This window comes from Meriones unguiculatus, chromosome 1, assembly GCF_030254825.1.
Source record: "Meriones unguiculatus strain TT.TT164.6M chromosome 1, Bangor_MerUng_6.1, whole genome shotgun sequence".
Lineage (NCBI taxonomy): Eukaryota > Metazoa > Chordata > Mammalia > Rodentia > Muridae > Meriones > Meriones unguiculatus.
Window position 1 is genome coordinate 142,845,882 of NC_083349.1, and position 18,937 is coordinate 142,864,818.

Here is an 18,937-nt window from a genome sequence, read left to right on the forward strand (position 1 = left end):
CAATCCCCGGGGGGATGGGGTCCACTGAAGATCTTGGTGGTAAAGAGCTCTTGCAAAGGACTTAGGTTTTGTTTCAGTACCAACATGGTAATAGAGCAGCGCACACATGCACGCACGCACGCACGCACACACGCAGCATAAAATAAGTAAAGTAAAATACAATGGGAGCCCTAAATTGGAATGGAAACAAGAGAACAACTAAATATGGTTCCTAGGAGCCTCAGAATTGGGCTGCTAGGGGTCCCTTAGGGTTCAGGGAAAGACACCCCAAGGTCCTAGGCAGGGACACGTCAGGGACACAGGTAGGGACCCCTAAAAAATCCAGACTTTAAATTGGTTGGTGCAGACACAACTGCAGTACTGAGGAGACAGACTGAAGGACTGTAGCTCAAGGCTGGCCAGAGCTATACACTAAAATCTTATATTGAACAAACAACAAACAGAAACCGAGGTTGATGATGATGAGCATAGTCAAACCCAGCCCAGATGAGGACTATCAATTTCCAAAGGCAAAGGGAGGGAGATAAAGCGCCAAAGGTCCGTTAGGGTTCAGATGGCCCTGGAGTCAGAGAGATGGTAGAAGCCCAGGAACATGTTACAAGAAGCACTGCTCAGCACCCTGCAGTTTCCGCCCTGGCCCTTTACCGTGCACGTTGTCAGGAGCCAGCCAATGATGGCCCATCGGGGCAAGATGTCGGAACTCAGCACTTCGTTAGAGGGGTGGACTACCCCACATATGTATCGAATGAGGTCACAGCGTAGAGACTGACTGTCAGGGGTTGAGAGGTACTGGCGCTGGAACCAATCCTGGTATCGCTTTTGCTGGCCAAACCGCACCTAAGAGAGGAAGCAGAAAGGAGGCAGGATGGTAAGCAGAAGGAAACTGGAGGCCCAACTTTGTGTCCTCCTGACAATTTCACTAAGCTCAAGCTCATTTGTCTCTCATGTACCCTCTCCTTCTGGAGCAACGTCCTTATCTTAGCAAAGTAGCTTGCTTCGCATACCAGTGGCCAGTCACTCTTGCCACTGGCCACACTGGCCTGTGGGCAGGGAAGGCCGTAGTGCATCTTCTTGATCGATGTTGATTTGGGAGGGCCTGGCTCTCTACAGTGGTGCCATCCTGGGACTGGCAGTTCTGGGAATCACTGAAAGCAGGCTGAGCAAGCTGTGAGAGCTGGCAAGTAGGCCGCACCCTCCATGGCTTCTGCATCAGCTCCTGCTTCTAGGCTGAGTTCCTGCCCTGCTTGAGTTCCTGCTCTGACTTCCCTCAGTGACAGACTGTGTCACCTGGAGGTGTAAGCAAAATAAACTATCTTCTCTCCAAACTGCTTCTGTTCATAGTGTTTTTTAAAGAGCAATAGAAACTGAGGCTGGGAGTGCTGGTGCACTGGGTAGATGGAGGCAGGTGGACTGGGGTGAGTTCGAAGTCAGCCTTGTCTACAGAGCGAGTTCCAGGACAGCCAGGGCTACACAGAGAAACTATGTCTCAAAACAACCACCCCCCAAAAAAGAAAAAAATGTTAAGTAATCCAAGCTATCCTGGAATTTGAGATTCTCTTGACTTCACCCACATTCCATCACACACTCCTACAGTCTGTTCTCTTCTCTCTCCGGCACCCTGCCCCCCGGTTTACTGATTTATGTTTGTCACATTATAGATGGTTGTGGGCCACCATGTGGTTGCTGGGAACTGAACTCAGGCCCTCTGCAAGAGCAGACAGTCAGTCCTCTTAACCACTGAGCCATTTCTCCAGTCTCCTCCCCCACCTCTTTTTTCAGACAGTCTTAGTATATAAACCCTACCTGGCTTTGAATACATAAAGATCTGCCCACCTCTGCTTCTCAAGTGCTGGATTAAAGTGTGTATCACCATGTCCAGCATTTCTGTTTAATAAAGACAGGGTTTCATATAGTCCAGGCTGTCCTAGAACTGGTGGCACGCATCCTGCATCAGCCTTTTGAGTGCTGGAATTATAGACAGGTGCATCCACAGCTCTTCTCTTTTTTTCCTATTATTGTGTTTTTTTGTTTGTTTGTTTTGGACAAGGTCTCACTGTGTACCCCTGGCAAACATCAAATTGTGGCAATCCTGCCTCTGCCTCCCAAGTGCTGTTATCAAAGACGTGTGCCACTGCACACCTGTGACTACTAATTTAAACTGTGACATTTGGCATGTGGCTACAACAGGCAGCAGGATCTTGGCAGTTCTGAGATGTCCTGGGAATCTGAAAACAGGCTTACAGGGGAACTGTGCAATGTGCATGCCTAGACTGAACCAAAGAAAGCATCAAAAAGGGACATGTCCTTAGCAACAAATCTGCAAGGAACGACAAATGCCTGACTCCTATCATGCCTTCCTATCTACTGCACGCTCCGTCTCACCCGGGATGTCATGAAGAGGAGCTTCGTTTCCATGTCTGGGGTTAGACGGCAGGCTAGAAATTTTCGGGATGTTCTTGACTGAAGTAGCTGCAGGATACCTGAACCAGGGGTAGAAGAGAAGAGAACCATGAAGACCAGAGAAATGCAAGGCAGAAGAGGAAACTGGGCCAGGTATGGTTTTGCTCAAGGGTCTATTACAGGACTAGCCCCACAGAAGGCCAGCAAAGGCCTACAAGGTTGCCACCAGTCAGCAACGGCAGTGGTTCCCTTCTGAGCGCCTCCCTGAGCCTGATACCAATGTCTTTATAGTTAGGAAGAGCTGGGACATTCACGGAGAAACCTGGGAAGTCCTAAGTGTGACACTAGGAGATCCTAGGACCAATGTGACTGTGTGGCACAGCTGAGCACACTGCAATCATCAGACCTGTATCCAAATCCTGCCTGTCGTTTACTAACTGTGTGGCCTCCAGCAAGGGACTTAAAACTCTCTGAACCTCACTTTCTGTGTAAAAAGTGAAACTCTCATCTTAAGGGCTAGCACACACCCTCTGACAGAGGAGGCACCCAGACAACCCAACACATGCTTAAGGTGTTGGCAGAGTATCACACAGCAGCTTTCACTTCCACGGTCCTCCACCATAGCCTCTAGCTTGTGTGCGCATGTTCTGTACACAGGTGTTAGAGGTGAGAGGGCATAATGAACTACAGCGCTACAGCTCAGAATACAAAAGAATTCTGGAAAAGTCAAAGGGACATCAAAGGCCTTGTCTGGGGAAAACACACACACACACACACAACATGCATGCTGTGGAATAAGAGAAGACCAGGACCATTTCTTTTTTTTTTTTTTTTCACTCACACAAACACACACCACACCAGGAATGAGCGCCAGGACATTTCTTTCTTTTTTTATCTACAGCTCCAGGACACTGGACAGGGCACTGTTTATCGCTGAGCTACATCCCAGGAGCCATCTCTCCCAGGGCTCCGCTAACTTGACTGCATGAGTTGACTGAACTCCCTGTTAACTGCAGTGAGCTCAACACTGGCCATCACCTTGCCAAGGAGCTGTGGGAAGGAGAGGACCACAGCTTTCTAGCCCACATTTGTCTTTTAAATTTCTTATTAACTTTGATTTATTGATGTATATATGGTATGCACATGTGTCATGCTTGTGTATGTACAGGTCAGAGCACAACTTTGGGAGTGAAGGCTCACATTCCACCATGTGGGGTCTGGGTTCTGGGGACTGAACAGGTCACCAGGCTTGCCAGCAAGTACTTTACCTACTGAGCTATCCTGAGGCCTTGTCTGACACACACACACTCAGACGAGATACATATATTGGAGCAATGACAGCAGGAACCAGGCAAGTTCAGCCTACCCAGGAACTACATGAACTGTTCTGTGCCTCTGCCAGTCCCATGCCCAGCTAAAATTACCAAATTGTGACCTCTCTCAAGCTTTGACTATCAAAATATTTTCTTTCTTTCTTTCTTTCTTTCTTTCTTTCTTTCTTTCTTTCTTTCTTTCTCTTATTTATTTTATGTAGATGAGTGTTCTATCTGCAGGTACACCTGCACGCCAGAAGAGGGCACCAGATCTCATTATAGATGGTTGTGAGCTACCAAGTGATTGCTGGGAATTGAATTCAGGACCTCTGGAAGAACAAGCCAGTGTTCTTAAGTGCCGAGCCATCTCCCCAGCCACTATCAATTTTTTTTCTACCGACCAACTTCTGCTCCTTCAAATCTAGTCAGAACATAAAGGACAGAAATCACCCAGGTACTCACCTGTAAACTGAGGACTCAAGGCCTGAGGGTTATGGATGATATCTTTCCAAAGCAGTTCAAACTCTGGTATCCTAGCAACATTCTGAAGTAATCTTACAAGGTCCCGGCCAATCATCAAACATTCCATGAACTGGATGGGAGGGAGATCGGAGAATGGGGAGCAGGAGAGAGAGAATAAAAACATGTATTGTTCACCTTCTGGAGGAAATGACAAAGATTAACATGTTCTGTGGAGGGAAGGAAGAATGAAGGGACCCTAAAATGACTCCTCTGGAGCCAAGAGATTGGCTGCACAGCTGTTCTGGAAAGAACGGTGGGAGCTGGGACCACGTTGAGGACTCAGGGACCCCGGGAAGACCCCGAGCCATGCTGCCTCTCCTATCAATCATGTCCCTCTCCATCTGGAATTGCTTCAGTGCTAGGCAGTAGCACCATCTACCCTGCTCCAAAGTTCATTTTGTCTATCAGAAGACACTATTTGCAATATAAGAAATGATCAGTACCTGCATGGTCCAAACAATATTGATTTGTAACAGCATATGGCTACACAATTACGTGAATGCATTTTGAATCTTTAAAAAAGATTTATTTTTATTTTATGTGTATCAGTGTTTTGCCTACATGTAAGTATATGCACTACATGCCTACAGAGGCCAGAAGAGAGTGCTGGGTTCCCTGGAACTGGAGTTACCTATGGCTGTGAGATATCAGGTAGGTACTGAGAACCAAATCCAGGTCCTCTGCAAGAGCAGCGCCTGCTCTTAACTACTGAACTTTATCTGATTTTATCTCATATTCCTATGTGGTCAGTAGCCATGTCATAGAAGCTTACATCTAGGATATCTCTCTTGGGAGAAACTATAATCCACCCACGTAAACATGCCAGTTACTTCTAGGGAAGATGGGGTTCTTGGAACAGTGGGCACACAAGAATAGCTGCTATCTGTTGTACATCACGTAAACTGAAACCGACCGGAAAAGCCCTGAGGATGCCAGCATTCTGTGTGACATTTCTAGAAGCAAGGGGCATTCCATGACGATCCCCTGTCCTTTGCTTCTGCTGTCTAGGGATGATGAAAACGCCACATCTAAACACCTGTACTTCTAACGAGGTACCTCTGGCCCAGATGCATAAAGGCCATGGGACACCACTCTTGTCTCACTTCCTCATACTGTCTGCTCTGTTCCCTTACCCGTTCCCGAAGCAAGGAGACACAGAAGTCAACTTCTTTCTGTCGAAGGGTCTGGAGCTGGGCGGTCCCATGGTGGTCCACAATAAGTCGGAGGTATGTGTACACAGCCATGGCAATGAGGATGCTGCTCTTCAGTGCCCACTCCCTGCAGGAAGGGAAGACACTGCACCTACCTCTTGCCTAGACCTACTCACTCTGACCTGCACCTCACACTCCTCTGGTGACCACCCACTGAGAACGGCTTCTGTCTTTTGAGGGTTTCTTTCAGGCTGTTATTATCAAACTGAGTCGACTAAAGTAAGGGTAACTAATTTCCTTCACCGGTAGACGTCCAACAAAGGCAGGTGCCGGATGGAATCAGCTTTGTGTAAATACATGCACAGTTGCCAATAAAATAACCGTGTTTGCTGGCTCACTCAACCACCAAGGCCCACCGCACATGAAGAAGTGTATGTGAGGCAGCACCTCCCACTGAGCTACAGAAAATGTTTCCTGTGTCAGCAGTTCTCTGAAGTGTGATGTAAGGACTTCTGGGGATTTCCAGGACCCTTTCAGGACCTGGAGTTCTTAGAACACACTGTGCCAACCAGGCTTATCATTACAGCCAACCAAGCCACAAACCTTTCCCCGTCTCTAGCCACTGACCCCACCCTCAGATGAGTCACCTACCCTAAACCAAAATCTGAGGATTTTTTGGGGGTGGTGGTGGTGGTGGTGGAGGGAAATCTGAATTTAGATGGCAAAGCCCATTTCCCCAGAATTTTAGAATTTCCCTGGAAAACAGAGTGATTAAAAGCATTATCTGTTTCTCAGCTGCTTCGAAAGGGGCAAAGGGAAAGGTGCAGCGGGGAGGTTCCCAGCACTTACACTCTAATGCTGCCTCCAAGTGCCAAGTAGTTTGTAATTGCTTTGACACCCCTGCTGAAAGGCAGCGAACTAGGGGAAGGTTTAATTAACAGAACCAAGCAACATCCTGATCCAGGAAAAGTAATCAAGCCACTTGATTGACTAAAAGACTATGGCCTTTTGTTTTCCTTTTTGTGTGTGTGGGAGCTATTTCTGTTTTTTGAAACAAGGTTTTGCTATATAGCCCAGGTTAGACTTGAATTCGTGGTAATTCTCCTGCCTCGGCCTCCCAAATGCTAGGATTATAGGCATGCACTACTATGCCCAGCACTGTCCTTTCGTTTTCAAAAAATGGAGATGCTAGCCAAGGACATGCGCTTCCTCTCACCCTCACGTCCCTAAAAATACTTGGAAAGTTAGATAAACAGGATGGTAAACTAGAACACAGTTCTAAATGCCAAGGTATTCCCTTTCACCAAAGATGTGAAGGGTCGGGCAGCAGTGTGGCTGCTCTGTGACTCCTCTAGGGACACTCAGCTTTAAAGCATGGCTAGGACAGAATGTGAGCTGAGGAACAGAATGAGAAGAGCAGCTCTGGGGAAGATCACCAGTAGAGGGAAAGGACAGGTCTGCCACTGGGACGGCATGAGGAAGAGGAGAGGGTGGGGAGTAAGGCCTCCAGCCACAAGTAGCGGAGAGACACAAGAGACCCAAAAAGAAGCAGAGGCCTAGTAAGAAACTGCTGAGAAGCCCCATTGCCACTGTGAGGACACCGGCCCCAGAGCAACTGCATAACTGGGCCCAGGGCACTAGGTGGCACTACACAGCAGGCCTGGGCAGAACATAGCTGTCTGATTATGAAGAGAATCATTCTTTTAAACTGAAACGAATACAGACAATGTTCGGGCTCTCAGTCATTAGGCTACTTGATGTCCTTCCTCAGAAAGAGACGCTAAAAAGACACGATGCAGAATCTGGGACCACAGCATCAAGGGGAAGCTGTAAGTGAATTTGCAGAACAGCCCTCACGCCGTCCTAGTCCTTCACTTTGCTGGGGAAGAAGAGCCAGAAAGTATAGGTGGCCCCACAGCACTTTCTAGCAGGACTCTCTGCTCCCTATCACTTATTCACCCACACTGCTCCTGTGCCATTCCAAAAAAGAGCATGTGCTGTACTGAGAGGCGTGGCAGGGAGGAGAGGCACCTGCCAGGCTCATGTGGCTGGCTGGTCCCCTCTGCTGAACTCATTTCTCCCTCTGTTCCCCCCAAATACAAACATTCCAAGGAGGTCTGGGTCAAAAATAAACCCTTATCAGATGAAACCAGTTTTTCTGGGCCCTGAGATATTTCAGCAAGCTCCTTTCCCACTCCTGCATCTCTTAGGACACACTATGGCATTAGTTCTTTCATCTGCCAGCAGGTTTGCCACACCTTCCCCTTGCCTCGGAGGACTCTCTCTCCCCATGTTCCATATACTCACACCCCTCATGGCCGTTATCTGGCTCTTGCCCCACCCTTCATGGTAGACTCTACCTCTGCTCCGTCAGGATATCCAGAACACTTTCTGCCAACCAGATATTTTTGGCTGTAACATCGCCACCTGATTTCAAGGGAGTGGGAGGGGGAAGAATCAGAATACAGTAGCTCTAATTAGCAACTCAGCTAATTGAATAATCTCTCCACTCATCTTGCTGGTCCACCCAGCTATCCCACCACTGCTGCCCTGAACGCTAGAATAAACCATTCTCTCTTCTAGGCTTTAAAGTTTTCCCCTTTGCCTTGAGAGAGAAAGGGAAAGGATGTTCTATTCTAGACTGCTACTTTAGGGAGTGGGTATCCACCAGGAACTGCAGAGGGAACGCTTTGTTATTGAAAAGTAATGTCTGAGACAAACAGATCTTAGAAGCCCCAGCTGAAAAGCAAAGGTGGTGCCTGGACCAGGGCCTAAGAGATGCAGGTAGCTGACACATGCTGCAGTCTAGTGTCACAATGTTAGGGTGGGACTCAGGGTCCTGACAGGCTAATGGGGTTATTTCTAGACACCAGTGTTTAGATCTTGCTCCTAAACTCCCTGGAGCAGAATTAAAATTCAGCGTTGCCAGACAAAAATCCTGGGATGAGAAGTAGGGCTGGGAGTGTCAAACAGGAAAGAAAGTGCCAAGAAAGAATAAAAATAAACATTCAACACACCAATGCTACATTTTGCCCTGGGTCTTAGAGAAAAAAATTCAATGTCTATTACAGAGTCGAATCACGAAGATTACGGGCCATACACATTAAGCAGTGACATCAGAGTTAGAGAAAATCCTAAAGAAAAGGCAAAGCACAGCCAGGTAGGATGGTGCACACAGGAAGCTGTCGCAGGAGGACTGTGGAATTTAAAGCCAGCATGGGCTACATAGCAAGACTTTTATTAAAAAACAAAAACAAAAACAAAAAGGGGAGGGTGGAGTGGAGCTGGGGATTAGTACACTTTAGAGGTAGAGTGCTTGCCTAAAGTCACGAGGCCTCAGGTTCAGTTCTTACACCACAGGAAAGAAAACAAAACAAAAAACAGGCACCAATGGGCATTGGTGAAGCAGACCTGCAGGCTCAGCCTCGTTACTATTATTTATTATTATTATTACTATTATTACTCTACTTTGTTTATTTCTTGTTTTTAACAGGAAAACAAAACACAAGCAATCTCAAAAGCAGGAGAGGCGGCTTGGGCAGACCTTTTTTATATTTAATATTTCAGACAGGTGTCACGGATGTCAAGATTAAAAAAGCCCTAAATGTCAGGGACTATCTGCGACACTGTCCCTCAGACTGTCCCCAGTCAGATGACAAAATTACTAGGGAGCCATTGTTTAGAAGAGGAGTGGAGCCAGGAAAAGCACAAAGGTAGAGAGCAATGGCTCCCCTCGCTCTTTTCTGCACCCCGTTCCTGATGAAGCATGCTCCCCAACTCCAGAGTAGTGGCTGGCTAACACAGGCCAAATACCTGGTCAGGTCTTAATTTAGCAGAAAAGAAATCAGGCAAGACTCTCTGGTCCAAAAGACCCCTGTGATTTTTCCAATCCAATTTTTTTTCTGCAACGTATGTGGTCAGAAGACATTTACATCAAGGTTCAAAAACCCATCAATTGACTTTCTTAGGTGCTTAATACTTTTCACTGCCTAGAATTAGCTCTGGGCTCCTCCCCTTTCTTATGTTCCTGTTAACAAGCTTACCTGCAATCTGCTTCATAAATGTCATGCAAACTCCATCAGCTCCCAGAACTCCACTCTTCACTAGTTCCCGAACCAACCACACCAACTAAGAGAGTGAGGAAAAGGCATACACAACAGAGACGTGAGTTTGAAAGAGGAGCTTACCCAATTGTGCTACAATTTAGGTACATGATAACAGAGCTGCAGCCCACACTCTCCCTTTAGAGGGTCCACCTTCAACCTACAGCACTGTTTTCCTCTCTTGTTTGGCACTGGGGACTGAATGTAGGCCTTGTGCGTGCTAAGCATGTGCTCTAGTTACACTCCAGCACCCCTTCTCGTTTCTTTCTGGCCTTACCTGAGTACGGCAGGTATCTTGCAACTTCAAGTACTTCTCCATAAGTATCTGGTTGATTTTATTCAGGACAATATTCATACCATCACGACTCACCAGGGCCAGATCTCGGTAACACTGTGAGAAGTAAGGTTTATGAGTAGCCAGGAAGTGCCAGGGAGCTAAGCTGTTGAATCCACAGCCACCTAGCCAAACCCAACCTCCACCTCTCAAATAACAACAGTGGGACACTGAGGGCCAACGGAACAGCGTATTCTGGACTGAGTCTTCAACAGGGCTCCTCCATTCCAAACCTACCGTTTGCTCTGCCTCTTGGGGTAGGAGAAAAAGGATTCTCTAATAAGGCAAGAAAGCCTGCTGGGCAAAGCTCCTAGCCCTGTCCCTGACTCCTACCCTCCGTTTCTAGGAAGTGTCACAGCGTTTGATGCCACACGCTGAGCAAACCCAGCTCAGCCATCTGTGGAAGCCATCTGTGTTTCATCTGCCAGTAAAAGGTCATTGAAAAATGGGTTTGGGTGAAAGTCAAAAAGAAACCTGAGGTTTTTAGACTTGCTGTAGCTCAGCCAGATGCAGCAAAGGGAATATAAAAGGATCAGGGTCTGGGAAAAGAATAGAAACAAAATTTCACTTTCTTCGCTTGAGTAGTGGCACATGCCTATAACCCCAGCATTTAGCAGTTCAAGGAAGGAAATCATAAGTTCAAGGCCATCCTGTGCTACAAAGTGAGACACTTGCTTAAAGTCAAAAGCAAACAAGTCCTGGGTTGTTTGAGACAGCTTTACACTGTAGCTCAGGCTGTCCTGGAACTCACAATGTATGGCAATCTTCCTGTCTTGGCTCCTGAGAGCGCAGGTATGTCCTACTGCATCCAGCCTCTCACAGCCAGATGTGGTACACACCCTGTAATCCAGCCCTCGGGAGGCAGAGGCAGGCGGATCCCTGTGAGGCCAGCCAGGGCTACACAGAGAAACTTGTCTCCAAACAACAGAAACAACAAAAGTCACGAACTTTTATTTCTGTTTGTGTGTATAGGTCAGAGGAATACTCTATGGAGTCAGTTCTCTTCATTTAGGTTGCAGAGATTGAACTTGTGTGGCAAGTGTTTTTACTGACTCAGTCATCTTGCCGGCTCCCAACATGAACTCCCTTAACTAAATGTCTTTCTTCTGTTCTCTTGAATGACCTTTGCTTTTGCCAAGTACTGAAGGTGAGGGAGGGGGCTTTAGCATCCTCACCCCTGCGGGGAAAAGGGAGTGTAGAAGTTTCTTCTGAGTCACGACTTCCCTTTCCCTTAGAGCTTTTCCTGCCCTGCTTGTTTCTTCAATGAGGTCAGGCCTTAGGGAACCTCATTAGCTGCCTCCTGCACCTGCTGAGCTCTATCCTGTCATGGTCTCAGCCAAAAGGGTAAAACTTAAGAAGATAGCTTTCAGCTAGAAAGAAACTTCAGAAGGCTGTGCAGAGAAGACACCAAAATTAACAATAAGCTGGTGGAGAGGTACAGGCCTGTAATCTCAGCACTCAGGAGGCAGGAGGATCAGAAGTTTAAGGCCATCCTCAACTACTTAGAAAGTTTGAGGCCAGTCTGACCCACATGAGAAACTGCCAAAAAAGAAGGAGGGGAAGGCGTATCATAAAAGTGACATAGGGTCCCACTTCTAAGCAAGAAGTTATTTGAATTGATAGCTGCTGGCAAAGGAAAAATTATAAGACTGTCACTATGTATGCCAACAATACTCCAAGCAAGACAGCCTCATGCTCAGGAGTAGTTGGTCAACATAAAACATTAAAAGATTTATTTAATGTGTATACAATGTTCTGTCTGCATGTGCATGTACACTTGCTCGCCAAAAGAGGGCACCAGATCTCATTATGGACGGTTGTGAGCCACCATGTGGTTGCTAGGCATTGAATTCAGGTCCTCTGGAAGAGCTGCTTAACTTCTGAGCCATCTCTCCATCCCCTTCATGATTTTTTTAATGGGGGCTTTTGTTTCATTTTGTTTTGGAACTTTTTGTCTTAGTAGTTTTTTGTTTATTTGTTTTGATTTTCATTTGTTTGTTTTTTGCTTTGTTTTATAGAAAGGACTTCTACATAGTCCTGTCTATTCTGGAACTCACTCTGTAAACCAGGCTGAGCTACAACTCACAGAGATCCTCTTGCCTCTGCCTGCCACGGGATCAAAGGCATGCGCCACATGTCCAGCCATTATTTTTGTGGTTTTGTTTTAGAGAGAGCGAACACATAAAGTTAAGTGGGAAGGGAGCTGGGGAGGATCTGGGAGGAGCTGAAGGAGGAAAAAAATGATCAAAAATTTTTTTGAAGATGCTAGTATTTTCTCTATGTTATTTTAGATAATTTAGTTTTTTTTATTTTCTCTATTTGTACAGATGAGGAAGTAGGCTCAGGGAGGGAGAAGGGGAGGAGACACAAGAGGAGGGAAGAGGAAAGGGAGCCTGGAGCCTGTCTTGGATTAACATAGGAGACTGGAGAAAAACCAGCATTAAAATCCAGGTAGTGACTCACATCTATAATTCCAGCCCAGCTGGCGATCCTCTCAGAAAACCAACCAAACATACAACCAAAAAAAAAAAAAAAAAAAAAAAAAGCAGCAATCTAATAGCAATCTAATTCCAAACTCCACCCTTAAGCACCTCACACATAAATATATATAGGAGACAAGATTGCCAGGAACTGAGGAAGAACTATGACAGCTATGAAATTACTCCACTTGTAAACTCTCTTGCTCCAGGCATTCCAAAGTATGGCCCTCAGTATCAGCAGTTCTTTAGCCTTGGTGGGAAAGGGGGCTCCTACAAGATTTGTTCTCATCACTCTTCCCACCTCTTCTGTCCTCAGATCTAACTGATCTGATGAGGATGTCAACAGAGACCCTTCATGTGCCACAGATCTCTCACACTCAAGAGAGAACTTATCTACAGATTCTATCTACAGGGTAGATTGCTAAAAGATTAAAAACAGAAACCAGAAGGAAATAAGCACAAGACAAGGGGGCCCAGCGAGCTTCTGCCGACGTGCTGGTTATCAAATCAGAAAAGTATGTTCTGGAGACTCCCCAACAGGTAAGTCACAGAATGTCCTAGGGATGAGGGAGGTCGAGGTAGAAAGAAAAACCATGCTGAACTAACCACATAAAACCCTTCTCTGTTCAAATCAAAGATGAAATACCAGAAATGCAGACAGAAGACAGGAAAGGAGGACAAGTTCTCAGGAGCTATGAGGCCAGAGGAAAAGCAGTGATACTGTCTGCCTAACTCCAACCTTTACCAACTGTGACTACTGATATGACAGCTAGGTACCAGGAGAATCACACACCTTGTGCTGCCAGCTCTCGAAACCTCTGTGCCAGTTTGCTGACTGTTTTGGAAGAGAAGTAGATGGGAGGAAAAACAAGAGCAAGAGGAGTAACAGACCAGAGCAGAGGGTGTGAGAAAGGGAAGTGGTGGGAAGGCAGCTTTTTAGCCTGGGCCTGCTGGGAACATGATAGAGCAGCAGTTGACCACACAGCTGCAGGCTTCTTCCAGGCCCAGCGAGAGGAGCCTAGACCAAAGAAGGCCCAGCACCGAGTCTAGGGATATCTGAGGGAGAGACCTGAGCACCGATGTTAGGGCTTTTCCAATTACTTTTTTAACTGACTGCCAAACCCAGCAGAGTTTAGAGACCAGCTCAGTCCCTCAAGCAGCCCTTACCCAGACACCTAGCTCAGACACCACACAGGAAGGAAATAAAGTCAAAGGCTATAGAGCACCATGTAAGAGCTGTCAGAGGAAGATGTAACGGGGATGGAGTCCAGCCATGCCTACTGTACTCCCAACACGTCACGGGCATTCTCTCTTTAAATCACTATCTGTGTGTATAGCTGTGCATGCACATGGTATGGGGCACAAGTGGAGGTCAGAGGACAGCTTTCTGGAGTCCTTCTCCCTCTGATTCTGGGGATCAAACTCAGGTCACCAGGTTTGCAAAACAGACAAGTTTACCTGCTGAACCAGCTTGCCCATTAACCTATAGGCCTTCTCCAGTTCACCTGTTTAATCCACCCTAGTCCATCCACTGACAAGTTCCTAAGAGCTGATCCTAACTCCTAAGCTTGTTTACCAGTACAGGCAGGGTTGTGCCAACTCACCCCTTCCCAGGCAAGATTCTTGACTTGGTTTCCACAACTATCTTTACATATGCTTCAGAGACCTATGCCTACGAGATTCAGGAACAAGTAAACCTTAAATCCTACCTGGATATCTGTTCAAAGGCAGAATTAACCCCAAACAAACATTTTCTCTTGCTTAAAGCTGAAGTCTAAGACACCATACTTTTTTTTTAATGTATAATAGTCCTCTGTCTGCATGTGCACCTGCACGCCCAAAGAGGGCACCAGATCTCATTATAGATGGTTGTGAGCCATCATATGGTTGCTGGGAACTGAACTCAGGACCTCTGGAAGCATAGCCAGTGCTCTCTAACTACTGAGCCACTTCTTCGGTCCATGATACCACATTTAAGACCAGTCCTTATAGCTGATTTCTCACCACAAATTTCTGCCAAACAGAGAGCAGGATAAATACCAGGCAGATTTGCCAATTATTCCTCCACCACAGTTTGATCCAGCTCAAGGTCTCCAAGCAATGCTACCTGACAGGTCTCCCTCACAGAACTGTGCTCTTCCTAACTGTAACATGCTTTCCTGCAGAGGGCTGACCCAGGGAGCCTCAGGCAGAGGATTCACTTACAAACCTTTGCATATGTACATGAACCTGGTGCAGCTGTCATCAGTTATTAAACACAAAGTGAAAAGGTTCATTTCCCTCAAGGGCACAGGCCTGCCACAGTGCAAAAGGAGAATACTCTGGCCTTTACCAGACTCAGTGGTCACACTCATGGCATAACACGTTTAGAATGTAGAACCCAGTGGCTTCTCATTGCTAAGCCAGGCAAAAACAAAACAAAAAAACCAGAGTTGGCAGACAGAGCCTACTCCCCTCACCAAGGCTCACTCATTTACTCTGGCCAACTAAGACCTTACCTGAAACAAACAAACCTTTCCAGAAGGCTAGAGGAGTCTGCACTGAGATGACTGCGATGCTGCTGGTTCTCTTTGCTTGCTTTGTTGTTACGGTAGGCCTCGCTTTGTGTGCAGGCTGGCCTGGCGCCTCTTGTTTATTTATATGTGCCGCCTGTGCGACTTTATGTGCACTGTGCGTGTGCTGGGCCTTGGAGGCCAGTGAGGGCGTCGGACCCTTTGGAACCGGGGCTACAGGCAGTTGTGAACTGTGTCATGAGTGCTGGAAACTGAAGCGGGGTCTTCTGCAAGAGCAGTAAATGCTCTTAATCACTGAGCCATCTCTCCAGACCTTTCTTTTAAAGACTTACTTTTTATTTAATTTAGTGGCTTGATGCATAGCTCTAACTGGCCTTGAACTGAAGGTAACCCTCCTATCTTAACTTCCCAGTTACTGACACTATAGACATGTATTACCAGGCCCAGGTCTATGGAGGTGGAGGAAACTGGGGCTCCAGCCCAGGGCCTCACACATGCTACACAGCACTTACACTGAGCTATAGCCAATCATATTTAAAAAATTTATTTTATGTATTATTAGTGTGTGTATGTTTGAGAGAGAGAGAGAACTGGACAGCTTTGGAGCTTTGGAAAGGATTCAGCCCCTCCCTCTATCATAGGTTCTGAGAATCAGACTTAAGTCACTAGGCTTATATGGTAAGTATGTCTACCAGCTGAGCCATCTCACTGGCCCTTAATTACAATACCCATAAAAATGTATACAAACCAAGCATGAGGCAGATCTCTGAGACTGAGGCCAGCCTTGTCTACAGAGAGTTCCAGGACAGCTAGGGCTACACAGAAAAACTCTGTCTCAAAACAACAAAAAAGTCAGATGTGGTGTCACACACCTTTAATCCCAGCACTTGGTGGGGGCAGCCGTAGGCAGATCTATGTGAGTTAGAGGCCAGCCTGGTCTACAAATTGAGTCCAAGACAGTCAGGACCATTACACAGAGAAACCATGTCTGGAAACAAAACAAAACAAAACAAAAAGTATGCAGAGAAAATTAAATCATAGCCTCACTTATATACCTTCATGTTTCCCAACAATTTTTTTAAAATCAGTGAGCTCATATTATTGCTTAGCACAACCAAATTAATGTTATCCATTTATCCCTGAAGATCTGGATGATAAATTCAGTGTGAAATGAAATTCCAGCACTTGGGACGCTAAAGAAACCAGAATTTAAGATCATCTGAAATATCTCAAAAGAACAAAGAAGAAAAAAAAAAAGCACAAAGTTCAGAATGGCTGGTCTTCCTCCTGGGAAAGCTAGAATCTGAAGAGTTGCTGTCCTCCCTTCACCTTCAAGGGTACCTCAAGCTGCATCAGAGAAGTACAAAACACAGGTTCCCACACTCACAAATACTTCACTGCAATACTGCAGTTCCCACGCTTCACAAATACTGCAAGCACCTCTGTCAGGGTAGCAGAGCATCCTGTCTGGATCCCTGAGAATGAGTTTCCTTTGGTTATCCCTGAACAAATGACAACACACCTAACTCTAAGGTGGCCTATGGAGGAACTGCAGTCTAGAGGGAGGAGAAAGCTACAGAAACCACACGGGTTTCAGACGCATAGAGCAGAACACAACAGCAAAGGCCACATCTGTTTTCTTCCATTCCACCTGAGCTCAGTGGCAGGCCAAGAATCAAGTGCCCTCACTTCTCACTTCTGTCAGATGCTTCCGCCAGATTCAGAGAAACATTAACTCATTATACCAAGACTCAAAAGATAAAAGTCACTGGACGGGTTATCTGGAGAGATACACTTAATTTCATAAAGAGAACAGAATCTGAAAAACTATCCTGCCTAGCCCTGAGCCTAACTGGAACCTCTTCTGTTCATGAAAAGGTCAGGCCAGTTCCTGGCCATATCAATAGGAAGTCAGACTCCACTGCACTCCGATGTCTTCTTAATCATTACATTAACTCACTTAATCTAAAGGTTACATGCTATAATTTTAAGCCTGTTTTCTGTTCCTTTGCCAATACAGAAGCTGCAGACTACAATCATTTTCTTCTGGATAAGAGCTCCCATGGATTTGGCTGTCCTCCATCTCTCCCATGCCCACAAATGAAATGCCAATTCTGACTTTGCAGTCTTACACCTGAAACTTTAACATTTGTGTGTTTTCTTATTCTCCCACTGCCTTTTCATGCCTTTCAGCTTTAGAATGGGGGGATAGAAAGTACTCCAGCCAGCGACTAATGAATTCTTTGATAATAAAAAGGGACTTGAGATCACGTTAGGAGAACAACGTGATCCAGCTCTTATCCAGAGTATGACTTCTGGGTGGTGGGGTGGCGTACACCTTTGATCCCAGCACAGGAGAGGTGGAGGCAGGTGGATCTCTGTGAGTTCCAGGCCAGCCTGGTCTACAGAGGGAGTTCCAGGGCAGCTAGGGGTACACAAGGAGAAACCCTGTCTTGAAAAACGGAAGAAAGAGTGTGCCATAACTTTGGTTAATGGGTAAAAGGTCCCCAGGTTTAAATGGATCCCAGAAAGAAGGCATCTTACCTTCTGGGCTTGGGCGGGCTCAGTGAGGACAAGAGTGAACAGGCCAAGGCAGATCTCCTCATGCTGGGGAGGTCCTTTGCACACCTGGGAGGTGAAGGGTAAAAAATTAGTTGTCACTCACACATACAAAGTACAAGCACAATTTTCTCCTAGAATTCTCAGGGACTCTTGGGTAACATTTAATGGGGAAAAATCAACTCTCAAACATGATGATTTCCTTCTCTTAAAAGGAATGAGGTACCTATTTCAGGAGAAAGGTGAGAAAAGGGAAAATACTGCTTTCTCTAACAATCTGAAGGTAGAGCCAGAAAATACAAATGAATGCTTCCGATGGAAAAGCAAGGGAGCTGTGAAGATCATGCAATGGAAACACAGCCACACCAACCATGACCACGAAAACCTTTGGGGCTTCAACACAGAAATAATGGTATCTGGAAATGTGCACGTAAGACCTAAATATTTACTCTGTAAGATTCCTCAACATGACTTTTAAACTATTTTTTCAGTTAAGATACAAAATAAGTTTTCGTTACAGTATCTTTCTATGTCATTAAATTTTTTAGTATTATCTTGTATGTGTGTGGTATTGTATGTGTAATACATCTGTGTTGTATGCACATGTTCAAAGAGGCCCAAGGTAGATGTTAGGTATTTTCCTCACTCAATCTCTACCTTTAGCTTCTGAAACTCATATACTTGGCTAGGTTGGCCAGCCAATGAGAATCAAGGATCCAACTGTCCCCACCACACCCCACTTCCAGGCCAGGGTTACATGTATGTGCTGCTGTTTTTTTAAGTGGTTACCACAGACCCAAACTCAGGACGTCATACTTGCTCAGCAGGCACTTCACTGACTGAGCTATCAACCTAATCACATTACCTAAATTCTTTCCCATTAATTAATTAGTGTGGTGTGTGTGTGTGTCTGTGGAGGTCACAGGACAACTTGAAGAAGTTGGGTCCTCGTGGGTCCCCTGGACTGAACTGAGGCAGTTAAGTGCAGAGGCAGACACCCTTACCCACTGGGCCATCCTGCCCACTGGATCCTGCTATTTAAGACTATGTGAACTGCACGGATAGAGGTGAAAGAGAAAATGTATGTAAGAATGTTTGGCAAAGAGAGAAATTATATAAAACAAGCACTCTTTTCCTTTCTGTTGTTTTTGTTTTTTTGAGGCAGAGTTTCTCTGTGTAGCCTTGGCTGTCCTGAACTTACAGAGCTCCACCTGTCTCCACCTCCCTGAGTGCTGGGATTACAGGTGTATGCCACTGAGCCTGGCTTTTTTATTTAAAAACATTATTTATGCCAGGCAGTGACACCTTCCAGAAACACAACAACAGAGGGAGGCAGATCTCTGTGAGTTGGAGGTCAGTCTGGTCTACAAAGAGTTCCAGGACGGCCAGAGCTATACAGAAAAACCCTGTCTCAAACAAACATACAACCTAAGAAACAAAACAAAGAAACACGTTTATTTAGTATGTGTATGCATACATGCCATGCTGTGTATGTGGCGGTCAGAGGAAAACTTGCTAGAGGGACTTCTCATCTCCCACCATGTGGCTCCCAGGGCTCCCAA

The 18,937-nt window shown here is 46.0% G+C and overlaps 1 protein-coding gene across 2 annotated transcripts in view; it reads right to left on the minus strand.

The window, feature by feature from the left end:
• Nucleotides 1-18,937, minus strand: part of Ints3 (integrator complex subunit 3) — a 42,818-nt gene that overhangs the window by 14,168 nt on the left and 9,713 nt on the right. The window contains exons 3-10 of one of the 2 annotated variants that reach the window (XM_021646727.2): nt 17,361-17,444; nt 9,767-9,880; nt 9,430-9,514; nt 7,747-7,813; nt 5,369-5,513; nt 4,176-4,305; nt 2,383-2,480; nt 646-837 (exon numbers count right to left, since the gene is read on the minus strand). In XM_021646727.2, coding sequence (XP_021502402.1) covers nt 646-837; nt 2,383-2,480; nt 4,176-4,305; nt 5,369-5,513; nt 7,747-7,813; nt 9,430-9,514; nt 9,767-9,880; nt 17,361-17,444 — 915 coding nt within the window. Of the gene's footprint in view, nt 1-645; nt 838-2,382; nt 2,481-4,175; nt 4,306-5,368; nt 5,514-7,746; nt 7,814-9,429; nt 9,515-9,766; nt 9,881-17,360; nt 17,445-18,937 lie in introns of those variants that run through there. The other variant, XM_060367812.1, reaches the window with a different exon arrangement.